The sequence below is a fragment of the Equus caballus genome, chromosome 6 (genome assembly GCF_041296265.1).
Source record: "Equus caballus isolate H_3958 breed thoroughbred chromosome 6, TB-T2T, whole genome shotgun sequence".
NCBI lineage: Eukaryota > Metazoa > Chordata > Mammalia > Perissodactyla > Equidae > Equus > Equus caballus.
Window position 1 is genome coordinate 84,366,098 of NC_091689.1, and position 26,117 is coordinate 84,392,214.

General features: G+C 40.9%; 2 protein-coding genes across 3 annotated transcripts in view; one reads left to right on the top strand and one right to left on the bottom strand.

The window, feature by feature from the left end:
* Positions 1–2,349: 2,349 nt before the first annotated feature.
* On the bottom strand, positions 2,350–7,234 carry LOC102150750 (gametocyte-specific factor 1-like). 2 transcript variants are annotated; one of them, XM_070270274.1, is made up of 8 exons: positions 7,075–7,213; positions 6,908–6,972; positions 5,377–5,474; positions 5,035–5,155; positions 4,767–4,868; positions 3,526–3,589; positions 2,874–2,944; positions 2,350–2,535 (listed from the first exon to the last, which is right to left on the bottom strand). In XM_070270274.1, the coding sequence occupies exons 3-8, from the start codon at positions 5,467–5,469 to the stop codon at positions 2,522–2,524; spliced, it is 465 nt and encodes a 154-aa protein (XP_070126375.1). In that variant the 5' UTR covers positions 5,470–5,474; positions 6,908–6,972; positions 7,075–7,213; the 3' UTR covers positions 2,350–2,521. The 2 variants fall into 2 exon arrangements, with proteins under 2 accessions (XP_070126375.1, XP_070126376.1); XM_070270275.1 differs by having other exon boundaries at positions 6,908–7,234.
* A 415-nt stretch (positions 7,235–7,649) lies between these two features.
* Positions 7,650–26,117, top strand: part of NCKAP1L (NCK associated protein 1 like) — a 43,283-nt gene continuing 24,815 nt past the window's right edge. The window contains exons 1-13 of the mRNA XM_023643728.2: positions 7,650–10,049; positions 10,236–10,593; positions 11,601–11,711; positions 12,455–12,547; positions 17,427–17,483; positions 18,031–18,173; positions 19,096–19,186; positions 19,276–19,413; positions 20,225–20,273; positions 20,369–20,525; positions 24,567–24,623; positions 24,907–25,003; positions 25,838–25,947. Of these exons, the coding sequence (XP_023499496.2) occupies positions 10,348–10,593; positions 11,601–11,711; positions 12,455–12,547; positions 17,427–17,483; positions 18,031–18,173; positions 19,096–19,186; positions 19,276–19,413; positions 20,225–20,273; positions 20,369–20,525; positions 24,567–24,623; positions 24,907–25,003; positions 25,838–25,947 (1,349 nt within the window). The 5' untranslated portion in view covers positions 7,650–10,049; positions 10,236–10,347. The remainder of the gene's footprint in view (positions 10,050–10,235; positions 10,594–11,600; positions 11,712–12,454; positions 12,548–17,426; positions 17,484–18,030; positions 18,174–19,095; positions 19,187–19,275; positions 19,414–20,224; positions 20,274–20,368; positions 20,526–24,566; positions 24,624–24,906; positions 25,004–25,837; positions 25,948–26,117) is intronic.

Below are 26,117 nucleotides of genomic sequence, written 5' to 3' on the forward strand. Positions count from 1 at the left end.
AACATGATTTTAGGAAAGAAACTTTACAGCTGAGAAGTCTTATTACTGTTACATAAATAAAATTGCTTTGATAGGACTTTTTGGTGAAAATGAGTGAACCTGGCTACCAAGGTTTATGAAAGGTTGACTTATTCAATATAAGTATTTAGCCCAGACTACTGAGTCTCTTTTTACTCCATCATGTCTATTAAGTACAGATTATCCACATTCCACAACTTTGATTTTCTTTGTGGGCACAGGACTAGTACATAGTCAATATCATGCTTCTGCTAAAGCATCTTATAATTTAATAATAAATCAGAGTGAAAGGGGAGTAAATGGAGACGTAAGCCACCTGTTATGGCAGCATGGGGGAATAGTTAGGACTTGGGGAATGTGGGCAGGCTTTGAGGCAATTACTTTTAAACTTTCCTTTTTTTTGTTTTTAAAGAGTGGCACCTGAGCAGACAGCTGCTGCCAATCTTTTAATTTTCCTTCTTCTCCCCAAAGCTCCCCAGTACATAGTTGTATATTCTAGTTGTAGGTCCTTCTGGTTGTGCTGTGTGGGACGCCGCCTCAGCATGGCCTCATGAGCAGTGCCATGTCCACGCCCAGGATCCGAACCAGTGAAACCCTGGGCCACCAAAGCGGAGCATGAGGACTTAACCACTTGGCCACAGGGCCTGCTCCAAACTTTCCTTTTTTTTTTTTTAAAGTATTTTTCCATAAATTTGGTCTTTTTGAAGCTTTGACCAAATGTTGTGTTAGAAGGCAAGAAAGTGATGTTTTAGTTTCTATTGTGCCTTCTTCCAAGGGGCTCAAAACTTCTTAAATCGAGATTTGAGTAGATCTGGCTCCCATATTTGGAATGACACAACTGTGAAATAAGTGATGTTTTATCCCTTAAGATTTGAGTGGCCGACTTGGTTTGTCTGGTTGTCCCAGGATAATTATTGTTCTCCCTTTCATGCTCAAGTGTTTCCTGGTTTGGAGGAAAAATTATATGGTCCCTAATTAAGACTGCATGGCCTTTTAGGGGAAGATTCTATATATCTTAAAACACGATAAAGGAAGATATCTTTATTTTGGGGGGCCATTTTTCCTAGGAAACATTGTTTTCATATAGTCTGGTGTTATACCAAAGTGTAATTTAAAAAATTCAAAATATGTGTAAGGCCTTAGTCCAGAGATATAAGTAAATCTTGTTTATATTATGTAAATCTAGAGAAAGTCAACAGCCCCCTTTGTACAAAGTATACTAGAATGGGCTAGATACTAAATGTCTAGTGTTCCTCCCTTCTATTTTCTGTTTTAACTGAAGAACAAAGGTCATTTAAAAAGGATCTAGAAAATACTTAGGTAGGGATAAGACTCCTAAGGGCAGAAAATGTTCATCTAACTACAACTTCTACTTTTAATTGTAAGTCTAAATATACCTGAACTACTCAGTTAGCTAGCAAAACCCAAAGTCTTTTTTTAAAAAGGGTTAGCTAGCTGCAATAAAAAAAATTACAGCTGAAGAGGAACTAACTTTGGCCTGCTATAAATTGGGTCATAGTTCATTTTAAGCACCAAATATTTGCACATCTACTAGATACACAGCACCAGGCTGGTGCTGTAGCAAACATGGAGCAGCACGTGATTCTGACTTGTCTCATGAAGGGGTGTGGTTGAGGTTGGAGACAGGGTTGATTTAAATGAGGTGAGGATTAAGAATTGGACTTAGAGGGGCTGGCCCCGTGGCCGAGTGGTTACGTTCGCGCGCTCCGCTGCAGGCGGCCCAGTGTTTCGTTGGTTCGAATCCTGGGCGCGGACATGGCACTGCTCGTCAGACCACGCTGAGGCAGCGTCCCGCATGCCACAACTAGAAGAACCCACAACGAAGAATACACAACTATGTACCGGGGGGGCTTTGGGGAGAAAAAGGAAAAAATAAAAAATCTTTAAAAAAAAAAAAAAAAGAATTGGACTTAGAAAAAAGCTTTGAATGGTTGAAGGGTAGGGGGTGACATTTTAAAATGAACAGAGTGAAAAAGAATAAGGCATGTTTAAAATGGGAGTAAACCGACTTGTACGTAGTTAGGAAGGTAGGTTTGGAGCCATGTTTCAAACTCAGCTTGTCATAAGAACTATATCCTTTAAGCATGGAAGATTTGTGCTGAGAATTAACTGAAGAAGGTTAATATGGTCAGATAGTAAATGACTTGGAGATAGGAGAAAAGAATAAGATAAAGAACCTAGTTAAGGAACAACATTTTAGTCCACATGGTGACTATATTTCCCCTACTAAGGGGAATAAGCAAATAAGCCCTCCAACCTTTTGGTTGACAAATGAGGATATAAAAACAAGGAAGAATAAAAAGCCAAATGAAGCTTGTCATAGGAAAAATATTCTTTATTTAAATAAGTACAAACATTTCAAGATGCCAACAATGACAAGAGTTGTTACCTAAAACTTGACAGTTAAGATTTTCCCAAAGTTTTAGAAAAGACTTAGTAATAAATCTTCCATCTTCTGGCTCTTTAATCCACAACTTCTCTATCAGGTTTTCTGACCTACGGGTAGAAAGAGAACATTGAGATAGTGTCATTTTGATAGCAAGTATTTTTATGGAAGACTTAAGCTTGATGTGTTAGTGGCATTTCAAATAGAATTCTAGACAGCTCTTTCTCCAAAGTCTGATTTAAAGCCATCAGGAATTTCCTTGCATTCTGCTGTTGGGGGAGGAGGACTTAGAATAGAAAATATGTTTATTTTTTAAAGAAAGCTTATATAAGGATCTTTGAAGATTTAGAATACAAGATTAGTGATATTAGTTAAAACTATGTTAATACATTAAAAACTATGTTAATATATGTTAAAACTATGATATTAGTTTAAAAAGTTACTCTACCCTTTCTCCTGGACTTATGGTTGTTAGGAGGTTTATCATCCAAAGTCTCTTTTTTTATGTCTCTTGAGTCACTGTAGGACATGACCAAAAGAGGAATTTTAGTTGAAAACCAGAACTAGAGAATTAGTCTAGATAACTAGTTCTAGGAGATTAAAGTTACTTTATCAAAAATAGTTGATGTAACTAAATGTCAGAATAGGAATTATTGATTTTTTTGCCAGCTTCAGTTTTATGTAGCTCCTTTGCCCCCACCCTTCCCCGGTGTATGTGGTGGGTAGCTTCATTGATGGCTCCTCTAACTCCTGGATGTGCCCTTCAAGTCTGTTTGGTTGGAGATCCTGATCCGATTGATGTAGGGTATACTAATTCTTTCCCCTTCATAGTTTTAGGAATTGGTTTTTTATTCCTTGAAACTCTTACATGGAATCGAGAACCCTGTGTAATTAAGTCCTTGATGGATTAAAGTCCTAAGTGGAGCCTTAGAGAAGGAATGGAAGTACTGAGAGCCCACGAATACAGCTCTTTTAAAATTTGTAACGGAAACTTAGGCATTTGCCATGCCTAGGAGTTTGTGGCCATTTCACTTTAAGAGTCCAACTTAAAGGTATTCTGCTCTCTATTCCAATAACTTCTATAAGATGACTTATCTTACCTTTCACAAGCCAGCAGCTTTGGAGTAAATATCTTAAGAACAAATGAAGAATGAAATGTATCATCTAGAAAGAAGGAAAGGAGGAAGAAGTAACAAGTACTAAGCATTTTTTTTTAAAAAGATTTTATTTTTTCCTTTTTCTCCCCAAAGCCCCCTGGTACATAGCTGTATATTCTTCATTGTGGGTCCTTCTAGTTGTGGCATGTGGGGTGCTGCCTCAGCGTGGTTTGATGAGTAGTGCCATGTCCGCACCCAGGATTCGAACCAACGAAACACTGGGCTGCCTGCAGTGGAGCACGCGAACTTAACCACTCGGCCACAGGGCCAGCCCCTAAGCATTTTTATATTGTTGCAGAGAAGCCCAGATGGGAGCAGAGATTTGAGTCTCCCTTCCATAGTTGTTGCTGGGAAGTGGCTGCTCTGCCAGGGACTACATTCCCACCCTCTTACATTTAGGTATGGTCATGTGACTAGTTTTTGCCAATGGAATGTGAGTGGAAGTATTCTCTTCTGGGCTGAGGTGGTTCAGAGGCAGCTGTACCTTCTCCATTCTTTTTGTGGCAGTTTGGGAAGCCAACTGTGGAAGGTGACTGTCACAAGATGAAAAGAGCCTGTGTTCGTGAATCACCACCTCCACTGAATACATGCGTTGGGATTATGTACAAGGAAAACTTTTGTTGTATTAAACCATGATATTAACACAATTTGGACTTAACCTGTTAAAGGAGCTTGCGTTGCTCTAAAACATACCTTTTTATTTAATATTAATCTACCTTATAAGATAAATATTCCTTTTATAGATGAGGAAGATGTGTTTGAGAAGTAACTTTCTCTTAAGGCCAGAGCGTATGGTTGAAGCTAGATCTGACTGAATAGCTGGTGAATTCTCTATTGTAACATGTTGCATCCTAGAGAAAGGATGTCACCTGAGATAGGATGAATCCCAACATTTCAGATCACAAGATTCAGTTTGTACCAGTAATTTTTCCTATGGAAAGTGACCAGATATTTGTAAGATAAGAAAAATCTTTTAACTGTTGTAAGTGAATTTAGATTTTTAATTAGACTCCTTTTTACTGGCTTGCCTCTGCAGAGACAGATGAAATTTTCAGATTTACTGTTTTGATTGTTTTGGTGAAGGATTTTGTGGGAGGAGTATTAAGACAATTCTTATTAGCTGTGAAGGATGTAGGGTCCAAGCCTTCATTTAGGACTGTGTTCACTGTTTCGTCATTGCTCACCTACATTCCAGATGTCAGGGTCGAGAATCTGATTGGCAGCATTAGAAGGTTTTTCATTTGGTTCCAAACTTGGAGAAATAACCTTTGGAAGATTAAATGGCTCTGAAATAAAGCAGCCCGGAAGTTATAGAAACAGGGTAGAAACTTCCTTTTGTTTTTTATTCCCCTCATTTGGCTAAGACTTCCATAGCTGTAAAACATGGAGGTCAGAGGACAACAGAACTTGACACCACTTATCCACCGCCCCCCCCGCCAAGTAAAAACTCACCATCATCTATAGCAGTTCTGTTAACACACGTAGCCTCATGTTCCTTGAGCCTTTTGATTGGGACCACATGACAGGCATTATATTTGCAGTTAGCCATCTTTTTAACTCTCTTTGGAGTTTTCTAAAAGGAAAAAGTTCTTGTTAAATGGCTGTTAGGTTTTTCATGTATTCCACCCTCCATTCCTTTCTGGATGTGCTGTGACATACCACGTTCCAACATTAAGAACTGAAAGCTGCTATGTATGGTCAGAAACTTATTCTTTTTAAAAAAGTCTTTAACGTTTTATAGTAGGAGCTTACTTTTCTCCCTCCAGTGACTTAGTTCTTATCAGGAAAACTTACCTTTCTACATGCTGCCAGATGGTACTGTAACCTGCTGGCTGGCATTCTGTGGTTTGGGACATAAGGACATATTTCTAAGGCTTCTGGCTCCATAAGGCCTAAATAGCAGGAAACATGGGTTGGCAAAGATATTTAAGACCAGTAGTCTTGACATAGGCCTATTTTCTGTTCTCAAAAGAAAGTCGTATGAAAGATATAGGTATCTTGAATCTTACCCATGAAAGTTTTGGATCACTAAAGCAATGGCCTAGCCAGTTAGATAATAGGAGAAATTCACTGCTTATATGCCTTGGAAGACCAAAAATTAACATTTGTACATATTTTTTGGTCTTACAGGTTGTTTTTAATAGAGTGCTTTGCCCCTGGAGCATTAAACAGGTAGGGTTCCTTGGAAAACTCACAGCACCCGGGTAAGATGAAGTTTAACACTATAAGCTTGAGTGCTGGAGAAAGCGAGGCTGGGGCAGCTGGTTCCTTCACTGTTCAGCATTGCTCCCTTCCATCTCTTCACCAAATCTGAGTTAAGCTCTTTGCCAGACGAGGGTGCTACTTGCCAGATAGGTCAGCATAGCCACTTTTGGGGAGAGGGGATTGGAAGAGTGAACAGTACTATGTTCAGGTTCAGGCTACTTTATAATTCTCTGAGAAGGCCAGCCTGAAATCTCTCAAGTTGTAGGTATTAACATATGAAGACTCTAGAAGTGAACTAAGAATACACCATCTCAAATCTGCCGCATTTACTGCCAATAGGAGGCCTACTTCCCCTTATGGCTAGCTGTCTTTAGCTACCCCAGCAGACGTTCGCTTCAAGGCTCCCAAGTTTGTGGGCAACAGCTACAGCTAAGATTTTTGCAAAGCAGGGACAGCATAGTCTGACAGGGGGAGGAAAGATCAAGGCAGACTGGCATAAGCAGTAGGGATAGAAAGTGCCTAGAATAGCCCATTTCCATTCTGCTTTGCATCATGCCTAGGGCATAGACGAAGGGCACAGAGCTAGATGGTTAAATGTCAGCTTTTCCTGAGGGCATGTAGGTGATTAAACCCAGGGATTTAGACTCAGATACGTTTCAGGAATACAGGCCACGGTGGTTCTTTAAAGTTTACACTGCATATTAATGATTATGTTAGAGCCATGAACACTTATTATGAAGTGAATTGGCTCTGTGGAAAGTAGAAGGCTGTGTATAATCCAATATCATATAGTTATTTTTAGATGTAAAGATAATGGAAAAAGAGCTTTAATACCTAAATGTAGCCTTTAGATAACTCCAAACCCTTCTTTTAGCCAGCAGCTTAGAAAAGTATGAAGTTTGACCAGATTCATAAGGCTGGTTTTAATAAACAGAATGCTTCAGAATAGTCAGTGAGAATTGGTGACCTTGGATCCTTCACCTAATTATTAATAGCTGAATATCCTGTGTAGGAAGGCCATGACTATAATGTGGTTTAATGTGTGTTAGACTTGGCAAGAATGTTCCAACCTTGATGCTACCTTGACACTTGAATCTAGTCTAAGGCTCTTGAGACCTACCTTATTCTTGAAGCAGTGTCTCTCAAGAATCCAAAGGGAAGGGTCACTTGAAGAGGAAGACAATCCTGTAAGGCAAAACAAGGCAAATAGCTGAGCTCTGAGGAGTGGGAAAGCACGGTGCCTTTCCGTCCAGTGATGTGAGTCAGCTTTCTGTTCCAGCCACTCACTTCCTCTTCTCCCACCATATGTTCTATGGTTTCTCAGGGGTTTGGAAATTTTCGATGTTATAGTTAAGTCTTGGAGAAGAGCTTCTCAAGCCTGGTTGTGCATGAGAATCACTGAGTAGTTTTAAAGTGAGAAATCCTTTGGCCCCACTCCAGAACTATTGGATTAGAACCTTCATGAATGGGGTCTGGCTAACTGTGGCTTTAAAAGAGTTCCATGGGGGATTCTGATTTGTAGTCAGTGTTACTAGACCCTGCTCTGGGGTAATTAAACTACCCTTAGAAGGGTTCCTCCAGTTTCCAGGAGGAACTGCCACATATCTTTCCAATGAAGTTTCTCTCAACAATACCAGTTGGCATCATTAGTCCCATCGTTAAACCTGGCCTTTTTCTTCATGAGGTGCCAAATGGAATTCCACAGAAAGCAACATAAGCTCACTACATACTAAAAAAAAAATCAAAGTTTTCTTTGTCTTTGGCATTCCTAATCTAGAGTACCAGGTCTTGAACCAAATGTTTACATATACATTTCATATAGTAATCATTTCCACAGTTGTATGAGGGATTACCAGCATTTTATAGATTAGGAAACCAACTCAGTGGTGAGAGCCTAAAGTTTCAAAGCTGGTAAGTGTTTGAGTACTATTATTAACATTATTTGAGGTAATAAATATAGAACACTTAAAGTATCTGGTATATCATAAATAACTAGGTCATCACTTTACATCTAGTAACTTATTTAATACACAAAATATCCTTATGAGACCGGAACTGTTATCAATATCTCCATTTTACAGACAGGGAAACTGAGTCAGAGCTGCTAAGTGATAGAGTTGGGATGTGAGCTCAAGCTATCTGGTTCCAGAACCTGGCCTCTTAGCCTCTAAGTCATAAGGCTCACCCCACTGTACTCAACTACACTTAAGCCCCACCTTCTGTCTGATGCCAAAAATGTAGGCTTTTCCTTTATACCAAGTACATGCAAATAAGTGTTCCCAGGCTCCAGCAATCTTACAGTTCAGCATAATATGAAATGGGCAATTAAAGGTGGAACCCTATTTAGAGTTAAAATATGTGGTATAGACCAAACTGTAGGAGTTCAGCGAGGCCTGGACTTGGGACTGTTTTGAGCTAGATCCAGAAAATTGTTTAGGATTTGGGTCAGCAAGAGGCAAAGCATATCTACGTGAGAAAGGCAGAAATGAACGTGGCACATTCACGTGGTCCCCACTAGCTTGGGGAGTGCCTATGAGGGGACAGCAGAAAATAAGATAGGCTTGGTATGGAGGGTCTTCAACAAAATTTTTAGCACGAAGATAAAAACGCAAGTGAGAAAGACCCAGTAGAACTATACAAATCTGTAAGAAGGCTGCTGTATTGCGGCTTAGCTTCCTGGATGTTAGCGTCTTACTGCTTGCTCTTTATTCTCCCCCATTAAGGTGAAAGACCAATAGAAATCCCACAAATCTTGTTAGTGGAACCTGGGTTTCTTTGGTCACAGCAGGTGATTCATATCTTCATGACCGATATCACCTTACGCTAGGCCCATTGCTTGCTAGGGACACAATCCAGTCAATGGCAGATTCTATTTTCCAAAAAGTGCAGTCTCCCTTAGAGACGTTTGAAATTTCGTGTGTTAAGCATTTCCATCTTCTTGTTTCTTTAAAAAATACATTCTCTTGGGAGCAAACATATTAAGTTCCTTAAATAATAATGCTAATCAGCTCCCCCCTGGCTCTGTCCCAGGATTTATTGTGAGATGTGGGTATGGAAAGTGGGAATGGTTGAAAAGCGGGGAAAGGGTATTGGAAAGGAGGTCAATATGAAGACTTAGAATGTGAAGATTTAGAATTTTTCTGAAGATCTTCTGCTTTTTGCCTAGGAAGAAACTTGAAAGTGAGTTGGTTTTCTTGAGTTAGGGAGTTAAGTCCTGATTAGAATGGCAGGAATATTTTAGTGCTAAAATTCATCCAGCCTTCTCAGATTTAAAGTATATTGTTAATTTCTCCTTGTTAATCTCAGTTAATTTGGTTTTTCTTCATGGGGCCTATTTCCCAATTTAGTCTTGATAATTCAACAAGTAAATCGGTGTATTTATTGAGTGGCTACTCTGTCCAAGAGGTGGTGTTCTAGATGAGTGTTTCTCAACATGTGTCTTATGGAACATTTGCACCAAAACCTCCGAGGGTGCTTATAAATGCAGACTGCTAGGCCCCACTGCAGACCTAGCAATCCTGAATCTCAGGGGATAGAATTGATCTCAGTTTCCTGAGCATCTTTAAGAATTATTGCACTAGAGCGTTGGTTCTCAAACTTGAGAGTACTTTGGAATCACCTGGAGGACTTGGTGGAACGCAGAGTGCTAGAGCCTAGCCCAGGGTTTTGGATTCAGTAGGTCTGGGGTGGGGCCTGAGAATTTGCATGTCTAACTAGTTTCCAGGTGATGCTAATGTGACCTCAGTTTGAGAATCACTGATCTACAGCATTTTGAGGGATATAAAGAAATATTAGATACAATTCCTGTCATTAAGGAGCTAATGACCTAGTTGGGGAAGATAAGACATATGCTTAAAAATATAACAAGGAATACAATGTTAAAGATAATATTTGACATTGGGTGGGGTAATTAGGAGGAGTTAAGATTTGATCTGGGCCCTAAATGTGGATGGGCCTAAAGTTCAGTAGAGGATAACATAGGCATTCTGTGTTTTTTTTTTTTTTTTTAAAAGGTTGGCACCTGAGCTAACATCTGTTGATAATCATTTTTTTTCTTCTCCTCCCCAAAGCCCCCCAGTACATAGCTGTATATTCTAGTTGCAGGTCCTTCTAGTTGTGCTGTGTGGGACACCGCCTCAGCATGGCCTGATGAGTGGTGCCATGTCCGTGCCCACGATCCAAATCAGCAAAACCCTGGGCCGCTGAAGCAGAGCAGAGCGCGAGAACTTAAACACCCAGCCACGGGGCCGGCCCTGACATAGGTATTCTTGATGGTGATATAAAAGAGGGAAAGTGTAAAGGTATATGGGAGAGGGGTGGTGGATGCTTGTTTGTCTGGTGTAGATCTTTGTATAGGACACTGGTGGAGGGGTGAGACCAAAAAGGTTGGTACCAGATGGTGTAGAGCCTTGAAAGCCTGTCCCTCTCCACCTCCGCCCATTTCACAGCCTTACCAAAAATGCTGCACAGCTAGAAAGAGGAAGTCTCGCCTGCCGAGTGTGCAAGAGGAAGCACAAGAAGATTCTGAGGGCCTGTGAGCTGTGATGACTGCTTTTGCCCATGAGCCAATTGCAGAGGCAACAGGAAGACCAGCGCACCAACCAGGCTGGGTCCCTCTGCCCAGAGGGTGTTACCACCCAAGCTGAAAGTGTTTGGGGAGATCAGGCATTGCTGTCCGGGTGCTCCTGTCTCTCGGTGGCCATCATGTCTTTGACCTCTGCCTACCAGCATAAGTTAGCAGAGAAGCTCACCATCCTGAACGATCGAGGTCAGGGGGTTCTCATCCGTATGTATAACATCAAGAAGGTAAGTGTGAGCAGCTAGACTAGGACTGATTATTCCAGCAATCGTAGGGTGGGGACCCCTGAGGCCTCCTTTGTCCCACTGGTTTAACTGGCCTTCAGTCACTCGATTATACAGGCCAGCCGGTGCTGGGGGGCGGAAGAGGCGGCTTTCTTTCAGGGGCTCCCCTTTCTAGGTGTGATTCTTGCCCCAATGAGAATGTCTGCTTTCTGCTGAGTCTAGGGGTAGAGCTGGGGTGGGAAATAATTGTGTTCTGAGTCACTTGGATAAAGGTCTGGGGTCTAGGATTCTGGGTCTCATTGTTTATTGCTGATCCCCCATACTCTGAAGATATCCAAAGTTTGGTCTCTGGCAAAAACTTTTCTGTGGAAGTACTCCCCTAAAAGGAAAAAATAGATATGATATTTAGATTAAAAAAGGGTAGGTGCCTTCTGAGGTGCTTCTGGGACAGTTCATGCTGTGGTTGTGTATGTGTGTGTTTAGGTTGGGAACTGTGGGAATGGGAGAAGCTGGTGGCAAGAGGTCACTGGGGCTGGGCCTAGGGAAGTAAAGAGAAAATAGGGGACTTGAGAGCAGACTTCTGTGTATTTTGTAATAAAACGCATCACCAGATTTTTCTGGCCCCATGTCTCCTGTAAATGCCCTCTGGGGTGAGATACTAATGGACATAAAGGTGACACTGAGTCCCCCATAAAGTCAAACTCCTGAGCAGCTGCTGGCCTCACTCCTTCCGGCTTCAGCGGAGGGTGGGGAGCGAGCTTCCTCTTTATGCTGGGGCCGAGCAGACATTAAGCTTTACCCGGCAAGCAAGATGCCCGGGTTATTCAGCTCTTCTGATAGTTGGCTTCATGTCCTGGAGCTTGTTCCTGACCTATCTTATGCGTTTATAATTGATTCCCAGATTCCCTCTTTCCCCTTGAGAGATTGTGTGGGAATGAATAATGCAGGAAGAGGTGTGTTTCTGAGGGGCAGGAGAAAGGGTTGAACTATAGTGTGGTTTATCTGTGCAGACTTGTTCGGACCCCAAATCCAAGCCACCTTTCTTACTGGAAAAGTCCATGGAATCGTCTCTCAAGTACATCAACAAGAAATTTCCCAACATAGATGTCCGAAACAGCACGGTGAGGATGCAATCCCTCTTCTCTCCTTTCTCTGAAATAACTCTATGCTTGGATGGCTCAAACTCTCCTCTTTTGACTGCCTCTCTTTGAACTTGGCAGAGGATGGTGTAGCCTTCTTTTAGTTTTCCTAGGTTCAACCACAGGGCTTCACTTTGTTGTAGTCTCAAGAATTCTGAGATAAAATGGGATTCTCCCAGGGTAAACTAGAGCACAGCATTGCCCCTTTCTCCATTGCAAGATTCGTGAGAACACTGTTTTCATGGAGGAAGACAGCTCTATCAACCCAGCAGAGCGCATAGATTTTATTGTTCTTCCTGTTTTCCGCCCAGTGTTTCCTTGTTATTGTTTTAGGATTATGCATCTAGTGGGATATCCCCTACTTCTCCCTTGTTAAATTTTAGCCCTAGATTTCTTACCGTCTTATCTGTACCATCTTCTCATTCTGCTTCTTTTGACTTTGATGTAAATAGTAAACCTCTTTGGCTGAAAGGGACCTTGAAATTTCCTCTCATTTAGCACTCTATACCTAGTCAGGATCACTTGCAACCATCCTACGTAGACAATCTTGTCTCTTTAAAGACCTTCAGAGTACTGGAGATTTTCCAACTTCCTCTGTCAGTATATTTCAAGCTTCTTTAAGAATGTTTTAGTTATAACCCCTATTCTTCTTGGGTAACTTTGATCAGCTGTCTTCTTATTTTGTGTTTTTTAAAAAATCTCATTTTGTTTTGTGTTTCTCTTAGCAACATTTAGGACCGGTACATCGGGAAAAAGCTGAGATAATTAGATTTCTCACCAACTACTACCAGTCGTTTGTGGATGTCATGGAATTTCGGGTGAGCTCTCTCTAGCTCAGGTCCCCAGTGTAGGCATTATCCTTCAGTGGCTACTCCTGCTTCAGTAAATGTTCATTTATGTTGCTTAATACTGTTTCTTGAAAAAGTAAGATGTACTGATGTGGAAGGATACCTAAGTTGTATTGTTAAATGAAAGCAAGTTGCAGAATAGTGCATGATACAATTGTATTTTTATTTTAAAAGATACATAAGCTTATATACATATAATGTTAGTATATACATAAGAAAGATTTGGAATATTATACACTAAACCATTCAAAATAACTACCTTTGGGGTTAGATTATGATTGGCTTTATTAAATTGTACATTTTTGTAATATTTGAGTTAAAAAATTTTAAGTATTATTCCCCAATATTTTATTATGAATCTACTGAAAAATGCCAAGAGTAGCACAATGAATATTGTTTTCTTCTTCTTCTGAATCTCCTTATTGTTGCTATTTTGCCATGTTTGCTTATCTCTAATGTTTTTCCCGAACCATTAGAGTTAGCTGCAGATGTCATGACATTTCCTTCCCTAAATACTTTAGTATACATCTGCTAAGAACATTTTCTTACGTAACTCTAAAACAGTGATCATACTCAGGAAATGTAATGCTGCTGTAATATCATTAGTTAATATGTAGCCCATATTCACATTCCTCTAGTTGTCTCAAGGAGCGTACATTGAATTTAGTTGTCAAGTCTCTTTAGTCTTTAATCTAGAATATCTCCCAGCCTTTTTTTGGTCTTTCCTGATGCTGACCTTTTGGAAGAGGCCAGGCTAGTTATTTTTCAGAATATCCCTCAGTTTGGATTGGTCTGATTGTTAACAGTGTTTGGTAGTGATGCTACATGGATGATATTTTATTTGCATGTTAAACAGTGAGCATGTACTATTTTTGTAAATGTAAGCAAACTGTAAAAAATTATTTAGTACAATGTTTTGGAAGGGCAAATTGATAATGTGTTTCAAAAAGTATTAAAAATACATACTTTTTAATGTAGCAATTCTACTTCTAGAAATTTGCCTTAAGGAAACAATCAGATAGAAGGGCAAAGATATATGTACAAGAATGTACTCTATTTCATTACTTATGATCGTGACAACCTGATAATTGGCGTATCTAATAAATAGAGATTTGGTTAAAAGGTTAGAGTATATGTCTATAAATGAATATAATGCAGCTGTTAAAGATGAGAATATATATTTATGGCATGGAAAAATATTCTTCACATGTTCTTTTTTTTTTTTTTTTTTTGAGGAACATTAGCCCTGAGCTAACTGCCGCCAATCCTCCTGTTTTTGCGGAGGAAGACTGGTCCTGAGCTAACATCCATGCCTATCTTCCTCTACTGTATATGTGGGATGCCTACCACAGCATGGCTTGCCAAGCAGTGCCATGTCCGCACCTGGGATCCGAACCGGCAAACCCCAGGCCACTGAAGCGAAACGTGCAAACTTAACTGCTGCACCACCGGGCCGGCCCCTTCACATGTTCTTTACTATAAAAGCAAATTACAATACAGCTTAAGACATAAGGTGTCCCTGAAATTGTCTGAGCAATCCAAGTTTGTGATGGTATTATAGTATTTCTTCAGATGATAGAAGACTATGGGATTCTTCCTTGGGTGCCATGTGTCTACTGTAGAGAGCTAATCCAGGCCATTCATCAGATCCACAATGAAGAGAGAAAAGGAGGCATGGAAGACTGTAAGGTCTGAAGGAGGGTCAGGTCAGAGGTTGTTAATCTTGGAATTGAGAGTAGAGTTTAGGAAGAAGGTAGGCACTTGTGGAGGTAGTGAAAAGAACGCTGGAAGCATATAAAAAAGCCTCTTACTAGGAAAAGTTGGAGTCCAAAGGAGATTTTAGAGCAGCTTCAGGTTGCTGCAGTGGTAAAGTTCTGAGCGCAAGGCATTTGGTATGACTTGTTTAGGGCACGGGGATGAAATGCAGACACTGCAGCAGTGTGCATGTCGAGTAGCAGGGCTCTGAATCAGGCAGGCCTGGTTTCAACTCTCAGCTCTACTGCGTACGAGATGTATGACTTTAGACAAGAAACTCCCTGAATCCCAGTTTTGTTGTCTATAAAATGAGGAAATAAGATTTGCTACATGAGGGCCAGCTGGGTGGTGTAGTGGTTAAGTTCACGCGCTTTGCTTTGGCGGTCCAGGGTTCACAGGCTTGGATCCTGAGTGTGGACCTACGCGCCATTTGTCAAGCCATGCTGTGACGGTGTCCTGCATACAAGGTGGAGGAAGATTGGCAACAGATGTTAGCTCAGGGCCAATGTTATTCACCAAAAAAAAAAAAAAAACCCCAACAAAAACAAACAAACAAAAAAGCAACAAGATTTACTACATGGGGTATTTGTGAGAATTAAATGAGATAATGCATGGGAAACGTCTAGCTCAGTGTTTAGAATATAGTAAAGTAATAGGCCAACAAACATTAATTCCATTCCCTTCTGATTCTTGTCTTTAGAATATAAGACCTGCATAGTGACATGGGTTGTGTGAGTGGCTGAAAGTGAACCTCACCTGTATCCCGTGGGAAGTGGGTTGCAGCAAGGAGTTGTAGAAAGTCCCTTCTAGCAAATGAGGCAGCACAGACCTAGTCAGAGGATTAGATGTCCTGTAGTGTAGAGGGAAGATTATGGGCTCTGGGCTCTAATTCTGGTACTGTCCCTTACTAGCTTTGAGATCTTGGGCAAGTTTCTTAACTGCTCTTAGCCTCGGTTTCTCCATATGTTAATTTAGATACAGACTTTTTGGAAAGAACACTTGAAAACATTTTTTCTCGTACATTTTAATAAGTTTGACAAATATTTACACCCGTGTAACAACCACCACAAAGTATAGAAAGCTTTTACCTCCCTAGATGTTCCCTGTGTCTTTTTTCCCCATCAATCCCTAACATCCCCAACTCCTGGCCCCAGGCAAATGCTCATCTGCTTTTCCGATTAGATTTTCCTTTTCTAGAGGTCCACATATTTAGAATCTCTACACTGTGTATTCTTTTGCGTCTGGCTTCTTTCACTCTGCACAATGTTTTTGAGATTTATCTATGTTGTTTCATGTATCTATGACTCATTTCCTATTTTTGCTGAGGATTATTCCATTGTATGGATACAATTTGTTTATCCATTTACCTGTTGATGGACATTTTGGTCGTGTCCAGTTTTTGGCCATTATGCCTAAATTGCTATAAATAATTGTGGAGACATATTTTTCATTTCACTTGGGTAGCTAATCCAGAAGTTGAATTGCTAAATCATATGGTAAGTGTGTGTTTAATTTTATAAGAAACTGCTAAGTTTTTCCAAAGTCATCGTTTCATTTTCCCCTCCCATCAGAAATATATTAGTGTTTCAGTTGCTCCACATTCTTGTCAATACTTGCTGTTATCAGACTTAAATTTTAGCCATTCTAATGGGTATGTAGTGGTATCTTATTGTGGTTTTAATTTGTGTTACCCTGATGACTTATATTGCTGAGCATCTTTTCATGTGTTTATTGGCCATTTTATTGTAAAGTTCTTGTTCAAATCTTTTGGCAACATAGTTTAAAAATGGAAATATATATGCTCTTTGATCTAGCAGTTCCATTTTTGTAGAAATGAAAGTACCAATATACAGTGGATAGGCCAGGAATTGGGAACAAAGTAAATGCCCCTCAGCAGGACAAAGGCTGAATGAATTGGCCATACCATGAGCAAACCATGGGCTGTCATGCGGCCATTGAAAAGAAGAGCATTAGTGCCCTACCAGATGGCTTTGAGGACTGCAGCAGGTGAGGCTGAGTGAGAGAGGCAAAATGACAGGAAGGGTGTAATGTCATCTCCATTTTGTAACACAAATGATGATCAAAAAAATGGTCTCTCTCTCTCTCTTCCTCCCTCTCCCTGAATAGAATTATATAAATAGGGAGAAAATTAATATGATATACCAGGTGCTTAAACTGGTTTACCTGGGGGTTGGGGCAGGATGGAGGGTGGGTACTGATGTAGGGGGAGGGAAGTGTCCACAATAAAAATACATATTTATTTAGGGAAAATTATATATGAAAAGAAAAAGAATCCCTATCATACTAGAATGAGGGTTAGATAAAGTATGTGCAAATTACCTTGTAAGTACTTCACACATAGTAGATGGTCAGTAAATAGAAACACATGGAAAGTTGGGTTATATTCCCATTTGTTAATGATTAACTTCTGAGAACAGGAGATGGAATCCAAGAACAGACTGACTGGGTGGGATTCATCAATAAAAATGAGTCTGATTTTTGGCATTAAGAAGCAGCCTATCAGGGCCGGCCCAGTGGTGCAGCAGTTAAATTCACACATTCCGCTTCCCGGTGGCCCGGGGTTGGCCTATTTGGATCCTGGGTGTGGGCATGGCACCGCTTGGCAAAAGCCGTGCTGTGGCAGGCATCCCACGTATAATTTAGAGGAAGATGGGCATGGATGTTAGCTCAGGGCCAGTCTTCCTCAGCAAAAAGAGGAGGATTGGCAGTAGTTAGCTCAGAGCTAACCTTCCTCAAAAAAAAAAAAAAAAAAAATCAGCCTATCAGATAATCTGCATTTTGTAAGCTTTTGTGTGGAGGATGAAGGCATTGGGTTGATAAGATCAGGGAGAGTGTGCATAATACAGTAGTGACTTGTGCCTGTGGAAACATGAGCACTTGGCAGTGTCAGCCTGATAAAGGCCCACTGACAGCTTCCTGAGGAGGAATTCCCTCTATTCAGCAATGCCTCCCTTATGTTACTCGGTGGCTCTCTAGGACCTATGGGGAAGAGAACCCTTTCCTTCAAATTCTGGTAGCATATGTCATCTTCTCTTTATTCTTTATTTGTTCTCATCTCCAATTCTATCCCCAGGATCACGTATATGAACTTCTCAACACCATTGATGCCTGCCAGTGCCATTTTGATATTGTAAGACTCTTCGCAATTCTCTTCTATCCTAGAGTCACAGAAAAGGTCTTGGCTGGAATTGTGTGGGGTGGGGTGGGACTGGAGGAATGGTTTTATAGATATAGATATAGATATAAAATATATAATATATTAAAAATAGATACTATACTATATAATGAATGAATGGCTATTCATTCCAGGACTATAATTCTTTTGTAAAAAATGCTGACATTAAGGTGTATTTATTAATTTATTTCCTTTAGCCGAAGCTAAAGTTATATTAAGCATATCAGCAATGTGACTTATTTAATACAAAAATTACATTAAAATGGTTCTCATTCCACCTCCTCCAACCCCAAATGCTTCCTTATTTCCTGGCCTCCTTGTATCTTGAGCTCACTTTTAGCCCCTGACTTTTGTTCCAAATTTCTCCTTCTGAAAATTTGATCCTGTCAGTTCCTCCTTCTAAATAGACCCTTTCCGAGTCTGTTTAGCGCTGTTCAGAATGGCTGGGGTAGCAGGGATCAACTGGCCTTGCTGTTCTTGTGTTCCTGCACTTCCCTTGTAGAGCCTCAACTTTGACTTCACTCGGAGTTACCTGGACTTGATCGTGACTTACACCTCAGTTATTTTACTTCTGTCACGGATTGAGGATCGACGGATACTCATTGGCATGTACAACTGTGCGCATGAGATGCTGCATGGGCATAGGTGAGTTAGGGGGTGTGGGGGATGAAGAATCTCAGACATGGTGCTGTGAGATGGGGGTGGGCACAGGGAATAAATGCCATGCGTTCTTGTATGAGAACCTGTGATCTACATGATGACGCAGGCAAAATCAAACAACGTAGAATGCTTCTAAGGGCATACACCAACAAGTGCCTCTTTACACACAGTTAACTCTTCAGTATCTGCTCGTGGATCATCCAGTTTGCATTGTCTCCAATCAGGTTTTAATCCTGGGCTGGCTTCTACTCTGCTTTTCATGTTGTTGCAAAAGGCAAAGAAAATTTTAGTATTGGTAGAAATAATATTAGCAAGGTGAAGCCATTAGAGGTAAATAATATATGATAGGACATTTGAAGCCAAATATAGATGGATTTTGGATTATATGCAATTCTGTGCCCCTCCATTAGTGCAAATAAAAGTATTTAAGGGCTGAAAAAATAAAGACCAGAGGGATCAGAGTAGGCTGTGGCACATTGTTCCACGCATGATGTGTATTCTCATGTGTCTACATAAATACCTAGGTACATGCCTTAGCCATTGGTTTTGAATGTGTATATATCCTTTTGGGTTGTATACAGATTTGGGTCCAGGCATATTACTTGATTTACAACTAATCAACATGAATTTATAGAGTTCTGTCATGTGTCCAACCCTATTTTGGGTATTTTTAAGGAAGGAACTTTCATTGACCTGCCTAAAATTATGTGGTTCTATCTAACCATAGCTTAATATACCAGTGCCTAGAATTGGTTACCTATATATATAATTCACAGTTTAGTATGTATGTCTTTGGAGGTGGTGGAGAAGTCAGCCAATGCACACATCTTTATCCTGTATGCAAACATGAGAGTTTGCATCACGGTTAGGGGTGCCTGCAACTCCTCTTTCCTATGCTTTCTTCCAGTGACCCCAGTTTTGCCCGTCTGGGTCAGATGGTCTTGGAATATGACCACCCTCTGAAGAAGCTGACAGAGGAGTTTGGGCCTCACACAAAGGCAGGTTTCCTGAGAGCGTGGAGAATTCCTCAGGCAGAAGTATATTGTTCCCATCATTGACGTTAAGGACTCATTTTTTTCCCCCACAGGCTGTGAGTGGAGCCCTCCTTTCTTTGCACTTCCTCTTTGCCCGAAGGAACCAGGGGGCTGAGCAGTGGCGCAGTGCCCAGCTTCTAAGTCTCATCAGCACCCCCCCAGCCATGATTAACCCTGCTAATTCAGACACAGTGAGTTCCCTTTTCCTCTGGTCAGTGGAGGTGTTCTGTCTGCAAAGGCCATCTCTGTAGAGGGTGCTTCTTTCAGAAAACAGCAGCCCTGAGAATGCTGTGGCCCTTTTCTAGCAGACGCCTCTAGGGCGATCACCTCTTATAGGTGAACAGTCATGTTGAGTCGGATCTTTTGTTTGGACCAGGATTAGTTTGTGTCTGCCCATGGAAGGAATTTAGTAACTATTCATAGTATGAGTGAATGGATGACACTGAGTCATTAGGCACCTACTCAGCCCAGCAGGAACTTGAGCATAGGCATCAATTAGTTAACAAATGTTTTTATTCAACTACTGTGAGCCCAATGTCCTTGCTTCAAAGGACTTATAGTCCAGTAGAGAAGACATGCCATGTAGGCATAAAAATACAACTGATGATGCTAGACGAATGAGAAGCACCAAACGAGTGACTTATATTTTAAATGGTAAAGAGTCCAAAAGAGAGAGAAATCATGAGGTTTTGAGTTTTGCTCTCCTGTTATTAAAAATATTGGAAATGTTAAAGAGAAGTTATGTTAAACCTTTTGCTTGTCCCGACTTCCAGCCCCAGCTCCTTTTCCTTTCCTCAACTGTATTCTTTTTTCCTGACTCCACTTCCAGTGCCTCACCTCCATGATAGCAGATTTCCCAGCTCTTGGCTTATTGGAGTGCCTTAATCCAGTCTGGCACAATAAAAGTTGGTTCTGATGCTCAAATTCTAGCTTGACTGCCCTTGTCTTTGGGGGAGGACCAGTTAAATAACTGCTTGACCATCTCTGCCTCTCTTCTCACAGATGGCCTGTGAGTACCTGTCTGTGGAAGTGATGGAGCGCTGGATTATCAGTAAGTTTTGTGGGTTAGGTGGGAAGAGATCGAGGAGCGTGTTGCACGGTAGCAAGTTCTGAAAGTCTTCTTCTGACTGTTTTGCCCACCTCCAGTTGGATTTCTTCTTTGCCATGGGTGCCTCAACTCCAACAGCCAGTGCCAGAAGCTGTGGAAGCTGTGCCTGCAGGGCTCCCTGTACATCACCCTCATCCGGGAGGACGTGCTGCAGGTGCACAAGGTCACCGAGGACCTGTTTAGCAGTTTCAAAGGGTGAGATGTGACAGCCACCCTGACCTTCTTTTGGGTTTTTAGCCCCTCCTGAGATCCTTTTTCAGTTTCCATGAATGTCCTGAGTATATGTGGTAAGGATTAATTCTAATTATTGAAAAAATATTTATTAAATACATACCATTTACTAGGCACTTCACTGGGTTTCAGGGATACATTAATTAATGGGATAGTATAGAGGTTGTGAGCATGGACTCTGAAATCAGACTACCTGGGTTTGAATCTAGCTTTATCATTTACTGGCTGTGTGATCTTGGGTGAGTTGCTTAACTTCTCCATGCCATGCCTCAATTTCCTCATCTATAAAATGGGGTTAATAATCATAATTCCCTATGACCTACGTCATAGAGTTTTATGAGGAGTGAAAGAATTATTCTTTATAAGCACATGGAAAAGTGCCTGGTCCATTGCAAGTGTTATATATGTGCTTAATAAATAAAAAAGACCGAGTCTGTCCTCTCAAGGAGCTTCATATTGGTGAAAAATAGACTAACTGTTGTGATGTAGTAAGGGATTATGATGTATAAACACGAAGTGCTATCGAAGCATTTAGAAGGACACTTAAACTGGAGGATCCAGAAAAACTTGGAGACTGATAGACTTGAAGAGTTAAACAGGTCAAGAGTGTGTGTGTGTGTGTCTGTGTCTGTGTATCTGTGTGTCTGTCTGTCTGTCTGTCTATGTGTGGAAAGGCAGGGAAGTTGCTCACGACAGAGAAGGATATTCCAGGCAGAGAAACTATCCAGATTTTGAGGCAAGAGGGAGCCTGGCAAGTTCTAAGAAATTCATGTAAGCTCAGTGCATGGGCAGCTGGGGTTACAAAGGTGGGGTTGTCAAGGGACAGATTTAGAGAGGTAAAGTGGGGCCTTGTATGCCCTGCCATGGAGTGTGAACCTATCCTAAAAAGGATTGGGAGTCATTGAGTGATTTCAGGCAGGAGAGTGACATGATCATATTTGCATTTTAGGAAAAATCACCCTGGTTGCAGGGATCAAAAGAGACTAGATGGACAAAACTACTAGAGTCAGAGATTAAGTAAATTAGGAGGAATTGAGGATGAAGTCAAGGTTTCTGGTATGAATACTTGGTATTCCTTAAGATAGAGAACTTGTGAACAAAAGGAAGTTTGTAAGGGAAAGATTGTGAATTCAGTTTTGAGCAGGTTGAATTTGAAGTGTCTGTAGGACACTGAAGATAGATGCATGTTAGACCTTTTACTTTGTGGTTCTGGAATTCAGGAGCGAGATCTGGATTCAGATGAAGATTGGTGAAGTGGTAATCAAAGCCAGGGGAGTAGGTGAGACTGCTCAAGGAGAACGTGTAGAGTGAGGAGAGACTGAAACACAACCACTGGGCACACTGATGTTTAAGGGCCAGCAGAGGCAGAGAAATCAGTGAGGGGTGTTGAGAAGAAGAGGGAAGACAGGGGCTGGCCCTGTGGCCGAGTGGTCAGGTTTGCGCGCTCTGCTTCAGCGGCCCAGGGTTTTGCTGGTTTGAATCCTGGGTGCAGACATGGCACCACTCATCAAACCATGCTGAGGCGGCGTCCCACATGACACAACTAGAAGGACCCACAACTAAAAAAAAAATACACAACTATGTACCAGGGGGCTTTGGGGAGAAAAATGAAAAATAAAGTCTTTAAAAAAAAATGAAAACAAAAAAGAGGGAAAATGGAAGTCAAGGGAAGAAAACATTCCAAGAAGGAGGGACTGGTTATCTATGTTAGATGATGCTGAGAGGTTAAATAAAATGAGGACAGAAAAATATCCATTGGATTTGGCTGTAAAGATGGTCTTAGTGCCCTTCTTGTGGACAACCTCAGCTGAGTGGTAAGGTTGAAAGCTAGGTTGCAGTGGGTTTAGGAGCAAACGGAAGATAAGGAATTTAATAAGTAACTCTTTCAAGAAGTTTGTCTGTGAAGGGAAGAATAGAGAGAGCTATAATGAGAAGGAGGTGTGGGATTAAGGAAGGGCTCAAATACCTTTATTATTTTTTTTAGTTGCAAAAATAACATCCAGGAATGTAAAAAATACAAAGTGGAAGTTGACTACAATCTCACCTTCCAGAATAGTTTGGTGTATGTCCTCCAGATGCTTGTGTGTATACATAAACATATAATGGCCTGTGTATATTTTCTAACTTTACATAAGCAATTTCTAAAAAGCAATGGATCCACACTCTACATTATGTTCTGTAGTTTGCTTTTTTTCACTTACTGTAATTTGGATATCTTTGCATATCAGTCTATAGGGATTTGTCATATTATTTCTAACAGTCAAATAGTATTCCATTATGTGTTTGTAGCATAGTTTTTTACCCAATCCCCTATTGATGGATGCTTGAACTGTTTCCACTCTTAAAAAAAATCATTACAAACAATGCTGTAATGAACATCCTTAGACATATACCTTTGTGAACAATTCTATAGGGTAAATTCTCAGAAGTGGAATTGCTGGGGTAAAGTGTATGCATATTTCAAAATTTAATAGCTCTACCAAATTGCCCTCCAAACAGATGTGTTATCTATATTCTATGAGAATACTTATTTCTCATCCTCTCAACAACTGGGTAGTATCATAAAAAAATCATTGCCAGAGTTGAGAGAGTAGATCTAATGTAATTAGTTAGACGTTACAGGAGGTGGATTTGGATATGTATAGAGAAACTTTCTAATGATTACGGCTTCTAAGGAATGGAAGGGATGTTTGAAGGGTGTTTAGTTCCCCATAACTAAGAACAACAACTAACAGGTATGATTTATAGTATAGGGAGTTGTTTGACATAAATAATCTAATTTGATCTTCACGATACTTCTACTCAGGTATTATAAGTATTAATATCTTTTTTTTGTAAGTGAGAAAGTAGAGGCTCAGTCTCAACGTCATTCAGTTAATAAGAGGTGGCATTAGGGAATAATTCCAGATTTTTCAGCTCTCAATCCTATCTCTCTATTATACCATGTAGAGGTTGAAATAATTATCTACAAGAGTGCTGTAGAGTTGAATCCTGATTTAATTAAGACACTTTCCAACTCTAAATTTCTTTGATTCCGTGCTAAGTTCAATAAGGGTGTGGTTTGGAGAAGGGAAATAAAAGGTTAGGAAGTTCAACTCATGTGGTGGCAATAGTGATGCAGTACAAGAGAAAGATGTAAGGAACATAGAGAGCAAAGAGCCTGAGGTAATGTGGGATTTTGGAGCAGGGGCCACTAGTAGAAAAAAAGAGATATTGTCAGGAAAGTCAAATATTGCAGACAAACCAAGAACAATGAAAAGGCCGTTGAATTTGGTGACTCACAAGTTCACATTGGCCTTAGAGAGAGCAGTTTGTTTAGTGTCAAAGGCCTTGTGGGATTCAAGGGTCAGTGAAAGGTGACGAAGTAAAAAGAGGACAGGTGTCTCTTGGGAGGAGTTTGGTGGTGTGGGAGAATGGGCAAATTTTAGTAGATCGTCAGGGTCTTTTTAGAATAAGGGAAGCTTTGAACTTATGTGTTGGGAGAAGAGAATAAGCCAGTGGAGAGGGAGAGATTAAAGAGAGAAAGGGATAGCCGATAAAATTAATTCTAAGATGCAGTGGTGGGAAGGGGACCCAAGGTAGAGCTGGAGTAAGTACTGTTACTTGAAAGCAGGGCCTGTGTCCTATTTATGCATTGGTTCTTTTGTCTCCCTCAAACCTGGAGGAGTACTTGGCTTGAAGGTGTTGACGCAGGAGCATAGGACTAGAAGTCTGTTCCCAGCTTTGCCATTAAAACCTGGTGTGGCCTTGAGCAAGTCATTTTTCTTCCCTAGGTGTTATTTTCCTCATTTGCAAAATAATGAAAAAGAACTGAATGGTCTCTAAGCTCCATGAGTCTCTCATTAATAGGCCAAGATGAGAAGTAGGGTCTGGAAAGGTCCTGACAGTGAGGGCTGCCCATGTTCCCCCAAGGCAGTAGTTTGGAATCTCTGAGGACTGGGAAGGTGGGACAAGGCCCCTAACTAGTGGTGTGGCCAACCTTGCTGTGCTTATGTCAATCCTCAGGTATGGCAAGCGAGTGGCAGACATCAAGGAAAGCAAGGAGCATGCAATTGCAAACAGGTAAAGTTGGGGAATGGGATCTCCAGGAGGGGACGGAATAGGAATCTCTCCTGACCTTTGTTCTCACCTAAGCCACCTCCAGTTTCTGTATAGCTTTCTTGCCTCAACCCAAGAACTTGCTGCTGCCTCCCATCTTGCATTTTCTTACTAAGTCTAACTGTAGCATTGAACCTTCTGTCTGCCTGACACCCCTTCCTAACTGTAGCTCTCCTCTGCACTGCCTTTGGAGGAAGTTTAAGGCTGGGAGAGGCAATATTCTCTAGTTTCCACTTTCTTTCCTCAGTGGTCAGTTTCACTGTCAACGGCGCCAATTTCTGCGGCTGGCAGTGAAGGAGCTGGAGGCTGTGTTAACTGATGAACCAGGACTACTGGGTCCCAAGGCAAGAGAGAGAACTGTTGGGAGCCGGGTGATGACCAGTGACAAAAGACTCTGTGGGGAGTGACTTGGCATTGATGAGTTTTTGCATTTCTGAGTCTTTTCTGATTCATTTGTATGTGTATATGCTGATTCTTACCTTAAATCTTCTTTGAGTCCCCCCTTCAACTTTTGTATCTCTTTTTTTGGGGCACTATCCAAGGATATATGTATTATAGCTATTTGTGTACTAGTCTTAGCCTCTGAGTGTGAACTAATTGAAGACAGAGCTTGCTTTTTCTTTAAAACCAAACAAATGCCTAGAAAACATTTCTAAAATTTAATTTTATGGGGAGGAAAGGATATTGACTGTGAGCCAGTGTTAACATATGTACGTGTCTGATTCTGTCACATAGTTTTTTGTGGGTCTCTGTGTTTATTATTGGCGTGGCTCCAGAATTGTATGCATATGCAAATTATCATGATAGTTTTGTCTGTGCTTTTTAAAAAAAATTTTTGCCTAATTTTTTATTTTTAAATTTTTTAAAATTTTTAATTTTTTTGAAGAAGATTAGCCCTGAGCTAACATCTGCCACCAATCCTCCTCTTTTTTGCTGAGGAAGACTGACCTTGAGCTAACATACATGCCCATCTTCCTCTGTTTTATGTGGGATGCCTGCCACAGCATGGCTTGACAAGCGGTGCGCAGGTCCACACCTGGGTTCTGAACTGGCAAACCTTGGGCTGCCAAACCAGAAGGTGCAAACCCAATTGCAGTGCCACTGGGCTGGCCCCTCTCGGTGCATTGAAATCTTATTTTTCAGGTTGAAAATTCTCATAGTCCCTGTTCTTTCCTTAGGCCCTTTTTGCTTTCATGGCCCTGTCCTTCATTCGTGATGAGGTCACCTGGCTGGTTCGTCATTCAGAAAACGTCACCAAGACAAAGACACCTGAGGACTATGCTGACTCGTTAGTACTTGACATGGTTAAGAATCTTGACCTTAGGTGGACTGGGAAAAGGGACAGGGAGGCATCAAATTGACCTTAGGAAGTCTCAGTTTCTGCCCTGTTATCACTGTCTTTGCCTCAGCTCATATTTCTAGTCTCATACCTCTCTCTGTTTTCCTCCTCAACTTTGC

Bases quoted from the DNA above. Each gene is read 5' to 3' on its own strand.
- LOC102150750 (XM_070270275.1), bottom strand. From the start codon at position 5,469: ATGGAGCCAGAAGCCTTAGAAATATGTCCTTATGTCCCAAACCACAGA. The intron at 4,869-5,034 runs GTGAGTTTTTAC...GCTTTATTTCAG, and splicing joins CAGAACTGCTATAGATGATG to AGCCATTTAATCTTCCAAAG. The intron at 3,590-4,766 runs GTGAGCAATGAC...CCTTCTTTCTAG, and splicing joins CCCTGACATCTGGAATGTAG to ATGATACATTTCATTCTTCA.